We start from the raw sequence: 15,844 nt of genomic DNA on the forward strand, positions 1-15,844 counted from the left end.
GGAGAGAGGGGGAGGCGGACCGAAGATGGAGAGAAAAGAAGACAGGTGGAGAGGAGAGTATAGGTGGGGAGGTAGGGAGGGGATAGGTCAGTCCAGGGAAGACGGACAGGTCAAGGAGGTGGGATGAGGTTGGTAGGTAGGAGATGGAGGTGCGGCTTGGGGTGGGAGGAAGGGATGGGTGAGAGGAAGAACAGGTTAGGGAAGCAGAGACAGGTTGGACTGGTTTTGGGATGCAGTGGGTGGAGGGGACGAACTGGGCTGGTTTTGGGATGCGGTGGGGGGAGGGGAGGATTTTGAAGTCCACATTGATACCATTGGGCTGCAGGGTTCCCAAGCGGAATATGACTTGCTGTTCCTGCAACCTTCGGGTGGCATCATTGTGGCACTGCAGGAGGCCCACGATGGACATATCATCTAAAGAACGGGAGGGGGAGTGGAAATGGTTTGCGACGGGAGGTGCAGTTGTTTATCGCGAACCGAGCGGAGGTGTTCTGCAAAGCGGTCCCCAAGCCTCCGCTTGGATTCCCCAATGTAGAGGAAGCCACACCGGGTACAATGGATGCAGTATACCACTTTGGCAGATGTGCTGGTGAACCTCTTGCTTAATATGGAAAGTCATCTTGGGGCCCGGGATAGGAGTGAGGGAGGAGGTGTGGGGGCAAGCGTAGCATTTTCTGCGGTTGCAGGGGAAGGTGCCGGGTGTGGTGGGGTTGGAGGGCAGTGTGGAGCGAACAAGGGAGTCACGGAGGGAGAGTGGTCTCTCCAGCATCCCCACCCTTGTCTGCTTTCCGGAGAGACCACTCTCCCTCCGTGACTCCCTTGTTCGCTCCACACTGCCCTCCAACCCCACCACACCCGGCACCTTCCCCTGCAACCGCAGGAAATGCTACGCTTGCCCCCACGCCACCTCCCTCACCCCTATCCCGGGCCCCAAGATGACCTTCCATATTAAGCAGGAGGTTCACCAGCACATCTGCCAAGGTGGTATACTGCATCCATTGTACCCGGTGTGGCTCCCTCTACATTGGGGAAACCAAGCGGAAGCTTGGGGACCACTTTGCAGAACACCTCCGCTCGGTTCGCGATAAACAACTGCACCTCCCAGTCGCAAACCATTTCAACTCCGCCTCCCATTCTTTAGATGACATGTCCATCACGGGCCTCCTGCAGTGCCACAATGATGCCACCCGAAGGTTGCAGGAACAGCAACTCATATTCCGCTTGGGAACCCTGCAGCCCAATGGTATCAAGGTGGACTTCACCAGCTTCAAAATCTCCCCTTCCCCCAACGCATCCCAAAACCAACCCAGCTTGTCCCCTCCCCCCACTGCACTACACAACCAGCCCAGCTCTTCCCCTCCACCCACTGCATCCCAAAACCAGTCCAACCTGTCTCTGCTTCCCTAACCTGTTCTTCCTCTCACCCATCCCTTCCTCCCACCCCAAGCCGCACCTCCATCTCCTACCTACTAACCTCATCCCTGACCTGTCTTCCTTCCCTGGACTGACCTATCCCCTCCCTACCTATCTTCTTTTCTCTCCATCTTCGGTCCGCCTCCCCCTCTCTCCCTATTTATTCCAGAACCCTCACCCCATCCCCCTCTCTGATGAAGGGTCTAGGCCCGAAACGTCAGCTTTTGTGCTCCTGAGATGCTGCTGGGCCTGCTGTGTTCATCCAGCCTCACATTTTATTATCTTGGATTCTCCATCATCTGCAGTTCCCATTATCACATCAGTACAATCAGACCTTTGTTGGCAACTTCAAATATCATGGGCCAAATGGCCTTGTGTTGTAAAATGCCCAAGTCTATTCGTGCTTTATTCACTTATGACATCCCTGTGAAGCACCTTCAGACATTTTCTTACATTAAGGGGCAACATCAAGTAAACATTTTTATTGACTTGGAAATATCTAACAGTTGCTTCATCACTGCTGAATTAAGATCCACAACTTTATTATCTAGCTACCCTATGGGAATATCTTCTCAATACAGCCTTCAGCATTTTTTCAACTGTTGGTTCACCAACACAACAAGAGCAATCAGTGATTAATATTAAACACTGTCCTTGCTAACATTCTCATAAATAGTTTCAATGGCAGTTAGGATTGGTTTTTCTTGCCCTGTTCAAAAATTACAGCGAATTTTGCTACTTACTTGCGTTCCTTTCTGACTGCAATGGCACAGCATCACATATTCTGGAAGAATCCAGACAACAAATGATGATTATATACACAAGCAAGCTGTCACACTGCGCACCTCAATTTTAGATTTTATTGAAATCAAAAGAAAATAAGATGGAGTCTGTAAATGCATTATGTTGTAAATATTGTACACATTAAACAAATTAAAACTGCGTTTTCTTTCATCATATTTAATTTTGTGCAGTCAAGATATTCTGATAAAATGACAAATAATTCATCAAGTGTAATGATTGAAAAAGAAATTCAATGGACCAAAAGCAAACTAATGACAAATGTTGAAATGGAGAATAACTACCAATTAGGAGAAAGTGATTACGCATCTTTCTAACTGAAAGATTTCAAAAGTTTGTATGGCAACAATTGGAAAGTTCAAAACTTTACTAGAGCCAGCAATCTTACTAAAGGTCTTGAAGTTTCTATTTGGTATTTTAACTGAATCTTGCAATTGAATTTTGTTATTGGTAATCTGTATTGGTAAATTTTGGCCAAATGTGTTATTCCAGTTAAAAATGGACTAGATATTGTGGAGCTTGTGGAACAAAAATGAATTCTTATGCTCAGATGAAACCATCGTTCAATTCTTAAAGGGCATTTGAAATTAGGTATTTATTATCGTCACAATGTCAATTCCAAAGTTTGTGTTATGACAAGTACTAAAAGGATCACAGAATCATTGTAAGCCATTTGCTGCATGGTGTCCTAACAGCTCTCCAAATGAACCAAATTCTCCTGCTTTTTCCATGTAGCCTTGCACATTAGATGTTTATTCAAATGGAAACAATGTCTTCTTGATTGCTTCAATTGAATCTGACTCCATCACACTTCAAGGCACTGCATTCCAGAAACAAAACATTGAATTGTAAATGTAGCGAATAGATTTTAAAATCTACACCCTTTCCATTCCCAATTCTTTTATAAGTAGGAACAATGTACCTTCATGTACTGAATCCAGACCTCTTTATGACTTTGTTAAATTCTCAATATCCTCTTAACCTTCTCTCAAGGTAAAACCATCCCAATCCCTTTAATTCATCTTCAAAACAGAAGTTTTCACACCTAGAATATTCTTGCAAATATTTTCCACATTCTCTCTAGTATGTTCACATCGTTCTCAGTCTGGCACCCAAAACCCTAGCCAAGGTCTTTCCCAAACTCTCAAGAAAGTCAAGGATGGTTGTCAATCTCAAATGTGACTCAGCAGATTTGCTACTTTACAGAAGTCCCCAATTTCACCCCTCCTGAACCAGTCCCCTGACTTACCCCAGCCCTCACTAATTTACCTGGCACACATATGCCCTCAGCCAAACTGCACTCTCCTCCCTCAGCAGCCTGTCACACCGACTTTCTCAGTATTCATTAATGTGCAATTGACCATTAAGACACATGACATTTTGCTGAAGAGGGGTAATGGTTTCAGCAGTGATCCATTCTGCAGCTGCCTTTGTGGTTCTGTCTAAGTTGCTTCAGCTGAAAAAGGATCCTGACCCAGAAATTCACCTGAGAAGCTGTTCCAAAGGTAAGCAAGCAACATTTAGTCTAAACTGGGAGAAACCCAGAACAAAAGAGATTTGAGCCGTTATCAACTTAAACTGTTCATAGCTGACACTTATGTACTCTTTCCATGTTAAGCCTCTCACTATGAATAAAGGAAAATTTTAACCATTTACTTTTCCTAGCTCATGAGAAAGGATTCTGCTTCGGTTGAGATCAGCTACACGATTAAAAAGCAGGAATGAAATTTGAGGTGGTCTGTTCTGCAGTGACTAGAGGTACATTGGATAATATGTTTATCTAATAAATCCTGAGCATTAGCTTTGCAATTTATAGAAGTGTGCTCATTGTTGATTCGTAATGGTCACCTGCAACAACTTGTATTTCTATAAAATCTTGAACAAGAATCAAGAGGCTGCATATTTCAAGTTTGAGGAGGGTGCACGGCTATCCATGGCCGGGCTCACTCTTGAGCAAATGGACTAAAGATTGAACTATAACTGGCAAAAATCCCAATTCAATTTGCCCGAAGGTGTTCTACAAGGAACTAGAGCAATAAAGGGCTAGTGTAGTGAGAACATATGAAATAGGAGCAATAGGCTATTCAGCGCTTCAAGCCAATTCCATCATTTAATATCTTGGCTGATTTTCTACTCAACACCATTTCTCTGCACCAGCTATATCCCTCAATAGGTTTCCTCACAGTAAAAACATCTGTCTTAAACAGCTGAGCTCCACAATCCTGTAACAGGAATCACAGAATTCTAAAGGTTCAACAACCTCTTCTACTGAAGAAATTCCTCTTCATCACGATCATAGGTAACCAGTAATTTATTCTGAGACTGCCTCACCAGTTCTAGATACAGTGCAGCAGTGGAAACATCCTCATGGTCAATATCCAAGAATTCTGTACGTTTGAATGAGGCCACCTCTAATTCTCTAAAACTCCAGCCTATTTAATCTTTCCTCATAAGATAAATCATCTATCCCATGAATTAACTTGGTGAACCTTTATTGTGCTTCTTCTATGGCAAATAAATCTTTCTGCAGGCAAGGAGAACAGTTGTGTGCAATATTCCCTGTGTGATCTCATCAAGGGTCTATACATTAAGGCAGTTACTTCCACCCTCTAACCCACTTGTAATTAAGACTGACATACCATTTGTCTTGACTTGCTTGTATACCTGCATGTTAATCTTCAGCAAATCTGATCAAGGATATTCAAGCCCTTCTGAACTTCAAGATTTCCCAATCTCTCATGTCTCTTCTTGGACTCCCTCTATCAGTGTCACCCACTCACTTAACCTTTCTATATCCCTTTGAAGCATGTTTGTATCCATTTCCTAACATGCACGTTCATTCATCTCCTATCATCCGCAAGCATTTTTGTTTTTATTAACCAGCACCTATGGGATCAGAAGTGTGCCAGGTGATCAAATAATCTGAATAGTCAAGAGGTACACGTAACCACAGCAAACCCTGACCAAGTGAAACTTCAAGGCATCAACATCTCTCAAAAAAATCTATAAAAATAATAACATATGTCCCAAAATCAATGTAAAGACATACAATAAGAAATATAAACAAAATGGATATAGACATCACTGTTATACTTTATTTATAGCATAAACACTTCAGCATCACGTTAGATAATTGGATGAGATATAAATTTCTGCCCGTTTATGAACACTACCAGGTAAAACAAGGTGTGCTGTACATTTAATTCTGGCAACCAAATCATTGATACAGAAGTGAATAGCTTGGACCAAGCAGTGGTCCTCATTTTCCTTTTGTAAATTGTGGCTTTCTCCATTCTTCTTTTGTTGAAATCATGGGGTTACACCTGCCCCCTTTCAATCTGCAGACTGTAGAATTTTGCAAGGTGACCACCAACACATCCATCACCGAAGTCACTTCTGGGATGTGGATGATCAGATCCAGGCAATAATCTATTTTACCGAGTGCGCAGCTGGATGAACACAGCAGGCCAAGCAGCATCTTAGGAGCATGAAAGTGGATGTTTCGGGCCTAGACCCTTCATTGGAAAAAGGCTTTTTCTGATGAAGGGTCGAGGCCCGAAATGTCAGCTTTCGTGCTCCTAAGATGCTGCTTGGCCTGCTGTGTTCATCCAGGTCCACACTTTGTTATCTCTGCTTCTCCAGCATCTGCAGTTCTCATTATCAATAATCTATTTTACGTCCCTTTAGTTTCTGTAATATTACCTTTTATAAAAATAACATTAATACCTTTCAATTCCTTATTTACATTTGTCCCAACATGCTTCGTTTATTTTGGGATGCTTTTAATATTTTAAGTATTTAGATTCACCCAAAATCAACCTTCAAAATTGCTCTTAACAGGTTTCAATTTAAAATGAACTGTATGCTTAATGTCTTACATCAGTAGTAAAGGCTAATCAAGTTCAAAACATGGTTCTGCATATGACCTTATTTTACCTGAAAGAGATGAACATATTCCATACTGTACACAGATAAACTAGAAGGTACACCAACTCTGCCAACTGCAACATTTTCTTTCTTCCTAGTTCCGAACTGGGGACTTATTTGCTGTAATTATAAAAAACAGCAGGCATGTTAAAAAATGCAATTAACAACTAAACAAGCATGCCTCATTTGATGGTATTTAATTATCAAAAAAACATTCCATCAACAATGCCTGGGAGAATAAACTCTAGTCATAAAGTCAGCATAAGAACAGATCCTTTAGCCTACCATGTCTATGCTGACCAACAAGCATCAAACTACATTAATCCCATTTCCCTGGCATGTAGTCCATAGCCTATGTACTGGAATTTTAAGGGTACACCTCAATCAAATCCCTGCTCAACCTCTGCTATTCCAGGAAAAATCAAACCCAACCTTTCCAGTGTCTCAATGGAGATTTCATCCTCCTCTGCAACCTCTCCAGTACAATCACGTCCTTCCAACAGTGTGTTGACCTCAAGTGCACAAAGCATTTTAGCTGTAGCCTAATCAGTGTTTTGTAATGCTGTCATCCCAAGATTTAGATTAGGTTAGATTAGATTCCCTACAGTGTGGAAACAGGCCCTTCGGCCCAACAAGTGCACACCGCCTCTTGAAGAATCCCACCGAGACCCATCCCCCTATAACCCACACGGCCCTGAACACTACGGGCAATTTAGCATGGCCAATCCACCGAGCCTGCACAACTTTGGACTGTGGGAGGAAACTGGGGCACCTGGAGAAAACCCATGCAGACACGGGGAGAATGTGCAAACTCCGCACGGACAGTTGCCAGAGGCTGGAATCAAACCAGGGTCCCTGGAGTTGTGAGGCTGCAGGGCTAACCACTGAGCCACCGTGCCACCTCACAGTGGGATTTAACAAAGAGGAACAAAGAAAATCATAATGTACCAAACCCTATACTCCAATGTCATTCATCAGTAAAATTCTAGACACAATAATAAAAGATGCTTTAGCAATAATGGTAGAATTAGGCACAATCAACATGGATTTACTAAAGGGAAATGAATACCAGTGCTTGGTACCTTACTCCTACATTCTACAATCCAGATGTGTTGACACCTTCGGGATCTATGGACTTGTACAAAGTTCACTTTTTCCTCAGTATTCCCTAGGGACTTAGCATTCATCGTGTACATCCTTCCCTTATTGAGCCCCCCCACAAAATGCATCACCACACATTTATCGGGAGTAAAATTCTATCTGCCACTGCTCTACTTTTTACCAGCTGTCCAATGTCAGACTGTAACCTGAAAGCATCTTCCTCACCATTAAAAACACCATTAATTTTCATGTCATCTGCAAATTTAGTAATTATACCTTCTATATTCACAGCCAAGTCATTAACATACATAAATAGCAAGGATCCCAGCATCAATCCCTGCAATACATTACTGGTCACAGATTTCCAATCATAAAAACCCTTCGCCTCTTGTTTAAGAGGATTTTTGATACAGTTTGCCAATTTGGATCTCATGAGCTCTTACTTTTTGGACCAGCCTTCCATGTGGGGCCTTGTCAATGACCTTACCAAAGTCCATGTAAACCACATCAACTACACTACCGATATACTTAGTTACTTTTACAAGAAACTCAATTAGTCAAAGGATTTCCCTCTAACAAATCCACCCTCTCTGATGAAGGGTCTAGGCCCGAAACGTCAGCTTTTGTGCTCCTGAGATGCTGCTGGGCCTGCTGTGTTCATCCAGCCTCACATTTTGTTATCTTGGATTCTCCAGCATCTGCAGTTCCCATTATCACCCTGATCAATCTCTGCCTTTCCAAGAGTTGATTAATCCTATCCCTCAATTTTCTCTAATAATTACTACTGACAGACTAAACGGTCTGTAATTACCTGGCCCATTCCTTACTGCATTTCTTGAACAAATGAAACACATTAGCAATTGTCCAGTCATCTAGCACTTCACCTGGGGCAAATGAAGTATCAAATCTCTCTGCTAGGGTCCTGGCAGCCTCCTCCCCTATTTCTCATAGCAGAAATATTTCATCAGGTCCAGGGAATTTATGCACCTTTATACTTGCTAAAACATCAAATATTGCCTTATTAAACATGTTGTAGACCCTCACAATGCCAGTTAAAATGTTTCTCATTTATATTCAGAGGAGAAAGACATTCATTTAAAGACTCACTGCCGGAAAATAAGGCAGGGCAGGTAACTGAAGTCTGTGGGCCAGCACGGTGGCTCAATGGTTAGCACTGCTGCCTCACAGCACCAGAGACCGGGTTTGATTCCACCCTCAGGTGACAGTCTGTGTGGAGTTTGCACATTCTCCCCGTGTCTGCGTGGGTTTCCTCCAGGCGCTCCTGTTTCTTCCCACAATCTAAAGATCTGCAGGCTAGGTGGATTGGCCATGCTAAATTGCCCATAGTGCCCAGGGATGTTTAGGTTAGGTGGGTGAGATATGGGAAATCAGGGTTAGAATAAATGGGTCTGGATGGGGATGGTCTTTGGAGGAGCAGTGTGGACTTGTTGGGTTGAGTGGCCTGTTTCCATACTGTAGGGATTCTATGATAGAATTATCCAAATAGTTTTAGAATTGTGATGGAAAAGGATAGACCAGACCTAAAAGTTAAAGTTCTAAATTAGAGGATGGGCACTATTGACAGCATTGAGCAAGAACTTTCAAAAATTTGATTGGAAGCAGATGTCCACTGGTAAATGGATGGCTAGAAAATGGGAAGCCCTCAAAAATGAGTCCAGAGGCTGTAGCTTCCTGTCAGAGTGAAGCGCAAGGTTGGTAGGTGTAGGAAGCATGTGTCAGGTATAGACAGCAGGAATTGAGTGAATCCCTGGAAGAGTATAAGGGCAGTAGGAGTATACTCAAGGAAATCAGGAGGGCAAAAAGGGGACATCAGATAGATTTGGCAAATATAGAGTTAAGGGGAATCCAGAGGGATTCTACAAATACATTAAAGACAAAAGGGTAACTGGAGAAAGAATAACAACCCTTAAAGACCAGCAAGGCTACATCACTGATGGGGGAGACACCTAATGAGTATTTTGCATCAGTATTTACTGTAGAGAAGGATATGGAAGACAAAACGTGGGGAAATAAATGCCACCATCTTGAAAAGTGTCCATGCTGAATGTCTTAAAACACAAAGGTGGATAAATCCCCAGGACCTGATCAGGTGTACCCTAGAACTCTGAGAAGCTACATAGATAAGCTGCAGAGCTGGGCTGAGAGGTGGCAGACAAGTGTGAGGTGATGCACTTTGGTAGGAGTAACTGGAAGGCAAAGTACAGGGCTAATGACAAGATTCTTGGTAGTGTAGATGAGCAGAGAGATCTCGGTGTCTACGTACACAGATCCTTGAAAGTTGCCACCTAGGTTGACAGGGCTGTTAAGGCGGCATACAGTGTTTTAGCTTTTATTAATAGAGGGATCGAGTTCCGGAACGATGAGGTTATGGTGAAGCTGTACAAAACTCTGGTGCGGCTGCACTTGGAGTATTGTGTACAGTTCTGGTCACCGCATTATAAGGAGGATGTGGAAGCTTTGGAAAGGGTGCAGATGAGATTTACTAGGATGTTGCCTGGTACGGAGGGAAGGTCTTACGAGGAAAGGCTGAGGGACTTGAGGCTGTTTTCACTAGAGAGAAGAAGGTTGAGAGGTGACTTAATTGAAACATATAAAAATAATCAGAGGGTTTGATAGGGTGGATAGGGAGAGCCTTTTTCCTAGGATGGTGACAGCGAGCACAAGGGGGCACAGCTTTAAATTGAGGGGTGAAAGATATAGGACAGATGTCAGAGGTAGTTTCTTTACTCAGAGAGTAGTAAGGGAATGGAATGCTTTGCCTGCAACGGTAGTAGATTCGCCAACTTAAGGTACATTTAAGTCGTCATTGGACGAGCATATGGACATAATTGAAATAGTGTAGGTTAGATGGGCTTGAGATCGGTATGACAGGTCGGCACAACATTGAGGGTCGAAGGGCCTGTACTGTGCTGTAATGTTCTATGTTCTATGAAAGGGATTGCTGGTCCCCTTGCTGAGATATTTGTATCACTGGTAGCCACAGGTGAGGTGCCAGAAGACTGGAGAGTGGCTAATATGGTACCACTATTTAGGAAAGGTGGTAAGGAAAACCAAGCAAACTATAGACAAGTGAGCCTGACATCAGGGGCAGGCAAGTTGTTGTACATCCTGTCCCTCAGGATTCCATCCATGTATTTGCAAAGGCAAGAACTGATTAGGGATAGTCAGCATGGCTTTGCGTGGGAAATCATGTTTCACTAACTTGATTTGAGTTTTTTGAAAAAGTAACAAAGAGGATTGTTGAAGGCAGAGTAGGGAATGTGATCTATATGGACTTCAACAATGCATTCAAAAAGGTCCTTCAGGGTAGACTAGTTAGCAAGGTTAGATCACACAACGCAACGATAACGAGCTGACTAGGATGAAGGGTCTAGGCCCGAAATGTCAGCCTTTGTGCTCCTGAGATGCTGCTTGGCCTGCTGGGTACATCCAGCTTCACACTTGGTTAACAAGGATAACTAGCTTTCTGGATACAGAACTGGCTCAAAGATGACAGAGGGTAGTGGTCGAGGGTTACTTTTCAGACTGGAGGCCTGTGACCAGCAGTGTGCCATAAGGATTTCTGCTGGGTCCACTGCTTCTCATCAGTTATAAAAATGAACACAGGTAAGGTAAGGTAAGTAATGTTATGGTTAGTAAGGTTGCAGGTGACATTAAAATTGGAGGCATAGTGGACAGCAAAGGTTACCTTAGAGTACAGGATCTTGATCAGATGGGCCAATGAGTGACAGACGGAACGTGATTTAGATGAAACAAGAGGTGCCGTATTTTGGAAAAGCAAATCACTGCAGTACTAGTACACATAATGGTAAGGTGCTGGGCACGTTGGGAACAAAGAGACCTTGGAATGCAAGTTTATAATTCCTTGAAAGTGGAGTCACAGGTAGATCGGATAGTGAAGGTGGCGTTTGGTAAGCTTTCCTTTTTGGTCTGTGCATTGAATATAGGAGGTGGGAGGTCATTTTGCAGCTGTACAGGACATTCGTTAGGCCACTTTCAGATTATCGTGCAATTCTGGTCTCTCTCCTATAGGAAGGATGTCGTGAAGCTTGAAAGGATTCAGAAAAAATTTACAAGGACGTTGCCAGGGTTGGAGGGCTTGAACTTTAGGGAGAAGCCGAATAGGCTGGGCTATTTTCCCTGATGCATTGGAAGCTGAGGGGTGATCGTACAGGCTTATGAAATCATGAGAGATATGGAGAGGATAATTAGGTATGGGCAGGATAATTAAGCAAGGCCTTTTCTCTGTGGTGGGGGAGTTCAGAACTAGAGGCATAGGTTTAAGGCAAGAGGGGAAAGATTTAAAAGGGACCTAAGGGGCAACTTTTTCACCCAGGTGATGTGTATATGGATTGAGCTGTCAGAGGAAGTGGAGGGAGCAGGTACTATTATAACATTTACTCTGGATGGGTACATGAATAGGAAGGGTTTAAGAGGGATATGGGTCAAATACCGGCAAATGGGACTAGATACAAATAGGATAGCTGGTCGGTGTGGATGAGTTGGACCAAAGGGTCTGTTTCCATGCTGTATATCTCTGGCTCTATAACCTCACCCACATCCTGATTCCACACATAGGTTGCTCAAACTTGCTGGTACATACTATTAAACTGTGTAATCTATTAGAGGCTTACAAATATCAAAAAACCCTAAAGCTACTGAAACAAATAAAAAATGTTATCCTTAGTGATTCCATCCCAGTTATTTTAAAAAAAAATAATTTTTTAACTTTTTAGAATACCATGAAATATTCACATGACCTTACTTTAAAAAAGGAGACTTCCTCAATGTCAGTGGAATGAAGAATAGGAGTCCTGCACTCATCAATACGGCTTTGTTGAAGGATAATTTCTACCACTGAGGCACAGCATTTGCGTTAACACAGGTTACCTGGGACCAACAATACATTAGCAAGGTTAGTTAATACAAGTAACTCAGCCATTTGCATATTAGATTTAAACTTTAGAATGAGATTACTATTTTAAAAAAGTCACTCCCAGATTTAGAAATAGGAAAGTTCCAAATAATTAGAAAAATCACATTCATACAGCATATTTAAGAACGTCCCAAAATCAAAGTGAACATATTAAGTGACAAAATTTTAAATTATGCAGGCAAACATATAATCTAGAATGCAGTTTGGACCCACAATCAGCAAAGAGGTATGTAATCAGTTAATTTCTTTGATGGCATTTGATAAAATGTTGGTTGAGACATGAGGAAAACTTCCATCTCTTCTTTAAATACTGCTAATGACAGATATAATGCCCTCTTTAAAAGTCACAAAGAGGTCAGAGTATAATAGCTCGTAAAAGGTAGGATCCCAAATGATGCAGTAGTTTCAGAATGAATACAATGTCTTAGCCATCATGGAATAATGGTTACACTTGGAGACCAAAACTGGGAACTTTATACTCAAGAGATATTTAACCTTCCAGAGAGGTGGGAGGGAAGGAAAGGTAATTGGGCAGCACTGTTATGGTATAAAATGAAGACAACTGAGAGAGATTATTTAGGCTCAGGTGAAGAACAGTCCTTTTGGGTGGAGATAAATAACTGGGAGGGAAAAAAGGCATTGGTAGGAGTGATGTATTGGCCTCAAACAATAGCAAACTATAGGGGAGGTAGTACATCAATAATAAGAGCATGCAAAAAAGGAATACAGCAATAATTATGGGTGGCTTTTGTCTTCATGTTGACATACCCAATCATGATGGAAAAGCTAGCTACAACAAATTCTGAGTGCGTCTAACTCAATATCTCATGGAGGCCATTAAGAGGCAAGATATCTATAATCTAATAATCTATATAGAGTTAGAGAGGAGATTTTTTTTAAAAAGTGACCTCTAAGTAAAAAATCTCCTGGGAAGTAGTGATCATAACAATGAATTTAATACTCAATTTAAGTGACATTAACTTGGGTTAAAAAAAACTTTATTTAAATAAAAGGGAATTATAATGAAATGAGGAGAGAGTTAACAAAAATGAACTGTGTGGATAAATTAGCAGTAAAGGCAATAAGCAAGTCACAACAGACATTTAAGTAGGTAATTCATGACTCTCAGGAGGAAAGATTCTAAGATAAACCAACCATAGCTTAGGGAGTTAAGGACAATTGAGGAGTTGAAAGAAAAAGCAATGTGGGAGGCAAAGGTCAATGACAGCCCCAAAGACTGGAATGAATTCAGAGTCCAGCAAAGGAGTACTGAAAGTATGAAGACAGAAAATAAACAAGCAAGGATGACAATAAGACCGTCTCTAATTATATAAGGAAGAGAGAAGTCCATGTGAACCAAGGCCCCTTAGAAAATTAATCAGGGGAGACAGTTATGGAGAACAAGGAAATGGCAGCGGATTTAAACAGATATTTTGCAATCTTCAGTTGAAGATACTTGGGACATTCCATTCATACCAAGAAAATATGTTGGTAGAATTATGTTCCATCACCATCACTAGAGAAATAGTACTAGACAAACTAACAGGCCTAAAAGTAGATAAATCCCTTGGCTTGAATGTGAGAATCCTAAAATAAGCTAGAGACAGTAGATGCATTGGTTGTAATTTTTCAAAAATCCTTGGATTCTGGAGAAGTTCTGCAAAAGTACAGGAGATTGGAAATAAGCCAACGTGACACCTTTATTTAAAAGTAGATAGCTAGAAGGCGATTTGTTTAATATTTATTGTTGGAAAAATGGTGGAATCAATTATTAGTCAATGAATCTCTACACAGCAATATTGTATATACTCGAGTAAAAGTCAATGTAAAAGTTGACTCACTATTTTTGGCCAAGAAATCTTGAATTTTCCATATAGCTTGCGTACAAGTCAACCCTAGTTCTTCACCAATAAGAAAACTGAGTCAAGGTATTATCCTGTTATGATGAGGAAACGATCAGTAAGACTAAATGAGAGTCAAATGTTTGATAAGCTCTTAATTCTGATGAAAAAAAGTTAAAATGTTAGTTTGAGAAACTAAAATAACAGTAGTGGAGAGAAAAGAGGGAAATGGAAGAATTTGGCATTAGAAGTTTGAGACACATCAGGTCAGTGTCAGGCACTTGTGGAATACAGTCATATACATGGGCGAGGTTTTGAAAGTTGTGTGTAAAAATGCCATCCAGTAAAAACAAAGTGTACAGCAGTGTTTAAACTGGAAGTTATTGAAGTTGCAGAGAAGACAAATAATTGTGTAGCAGTAAGAGAAGTTTGTGTTTCAGAGAAACTTGAGGGACACTGGAGAAACTTATCGAATCAACCTTGGACAATGCCAAAATGAACATTTGCCAAAAGATGTAAACCCAGCAAGTGGCCACAATTGGAGGGGAAAAAAGGTTGCCGATTGTTTTTTTATAAAAAGTACCCAATCGCCAAAATGGAAAACGTGTTAGACAGGAAGCCATCTGAAACCATGCATAAAACTAATCAAAGGAGGATGGAATTTTGGACTTTAAGGCAAGTGCAGAGTAGTGCACAAGGCTCATGAGAAGGCATGACTTAGTACTTTAGCAGAGAACCAAGACTGACATGTTTAATTTAAGATGTACCATGTAATTGTTATTTAAAGCCACATTTCTACTTCCCTCTTTTGTATAAATAAAATTTATGAACTCATTTTTGTTTCTATTATCTTTATCTGGTCATTACTGCAATTTTTTTCCCCTTTATTCATTGCAAGACAAATTGGGCTTCTGCTAATGACAGGGTGTTTTGGACTGTAGCATTAGTTTCAGCCCCTCAAAAGTAGTATCCATGTAATAGTCGATCCCATAAATTTAACCTTAAAACTATCCATAAAAATTCAACTTTTCCATTAATACATAATGTATGCTATTTGTCCCATCGAGTCCACAGTGACCCTCCAAAAAGTATCTCACCCAGATTCACCCTATCCCCACATTTACCATGGTTAATCCACCTAGACTGTATGGCCCTGGACCCTGTAGGCCAAACTAGCATGGCCAATTCACCCAACCTGCACATCTTAACGGTGGGAGGAAACTGGAGCAGCTGATATAAACCCAGATAGATACAGGAAGAAACTTGCAACTCCAGCAATTGCCCAAGGCTGGAACTGAACCCCAGTCTCTGGTGTTGAGACAACAGTGCTAACTACTGAGCTACTGTGCCGCTCAAATCCCGTTAAGGTAAAGGCAGCATACTTGGAAAATCATAATCAAATCAAGCCAACATGGCTTCAAGAAAGAGAAATTACACTTTAATTTATTAGAGTTTTTTGAGGAAGTCTCAACTAGCGTAGATAGAGGGACAAAGTGTTGTATTTGGATTCCCAGAAGGCATTCAACAAGATAAACAGCCCACACTATCGGATGTAGTATATTGGCATGGATAGAAAATTGGTTAATGGGTAAGAAACAGCAAGTGGGCTCAGGGATTCTTTTTCAGCTTGGCAACCAGCAGGCCTCCACAGGGACCAGTCTGCAACCACAATAATGTAGGAAAATGTGAGGCTGATCATTTTGGAAGAGAGGACAAAATAACAGTATATTGTTAACAGAGAAAAGCTGCAAATACAAAGGGACTTGGGCTTACTTGTGCATGAAGCACAAAGCTAACAGACAGG

The 15,844-nt window shown here is 41.5% G+C and overlaps 1 protein-coding gene across 5 annotated transcripts in view; it reads right to left on the bottom strand.

The window, feature by feature from the left end:
• The window catches only part of LOC132209490 (protein JTB-like), a 31,927-nt gene that overhangs the window by 13,855 nt on the left and 2,228 nt on the right, over positions 1 to 15,844 (bottom strand). For 3 of the 5 annotated variants that reach the window (XM_059644664.1, XM_059644663.1, XM_059644665.1), the window contains exons 2-5: positions 14,041 to 14,135; positions 12,029 to 12,153; positions 6,151 to 6,261; positions 2,157 to 2,197 (exon numbers count right to left, since the gene is read on the bottom strand). In XM_059644664.1, the coding sequence (XP_059500647.1) occupies positions 2,157 to 2,197; positions 6,151 to 6,224 (115 nt within the window). In that variant the 5' untranslated portion in view covers positions 6,225 to 6,261; positions 12,029 to 12,153; positions 14,041 to 14,135. The remainder of the gene's footprint in view (positions 1 to 2,156; positions 2,198 to 6,150; positions 6,262 to 12,028; positions 12,154 to 14,040; positions 14,136 to 15,844) is intronic. The other 2 variants (XM_059644667.1, XM_059644666.1) reach the window with 1 other exon arrangement.

Source organism: Stegostoma tigrinum, chromosome 3 (genome assembly GCF_030684315.1).
Source record: "Stegostoma tigrinum isolate sSteTig4 chromosome 3, sSteTig4.hap1, whole genome shotgun sequence".
Classification (NCBI taxonomy): Eukaryota; Metazoa; Chordata; class Chondrichthyes; order Orectolobiformes; family Stegostomatidae; genus Stegostoma; species Stegostoma tigrinum.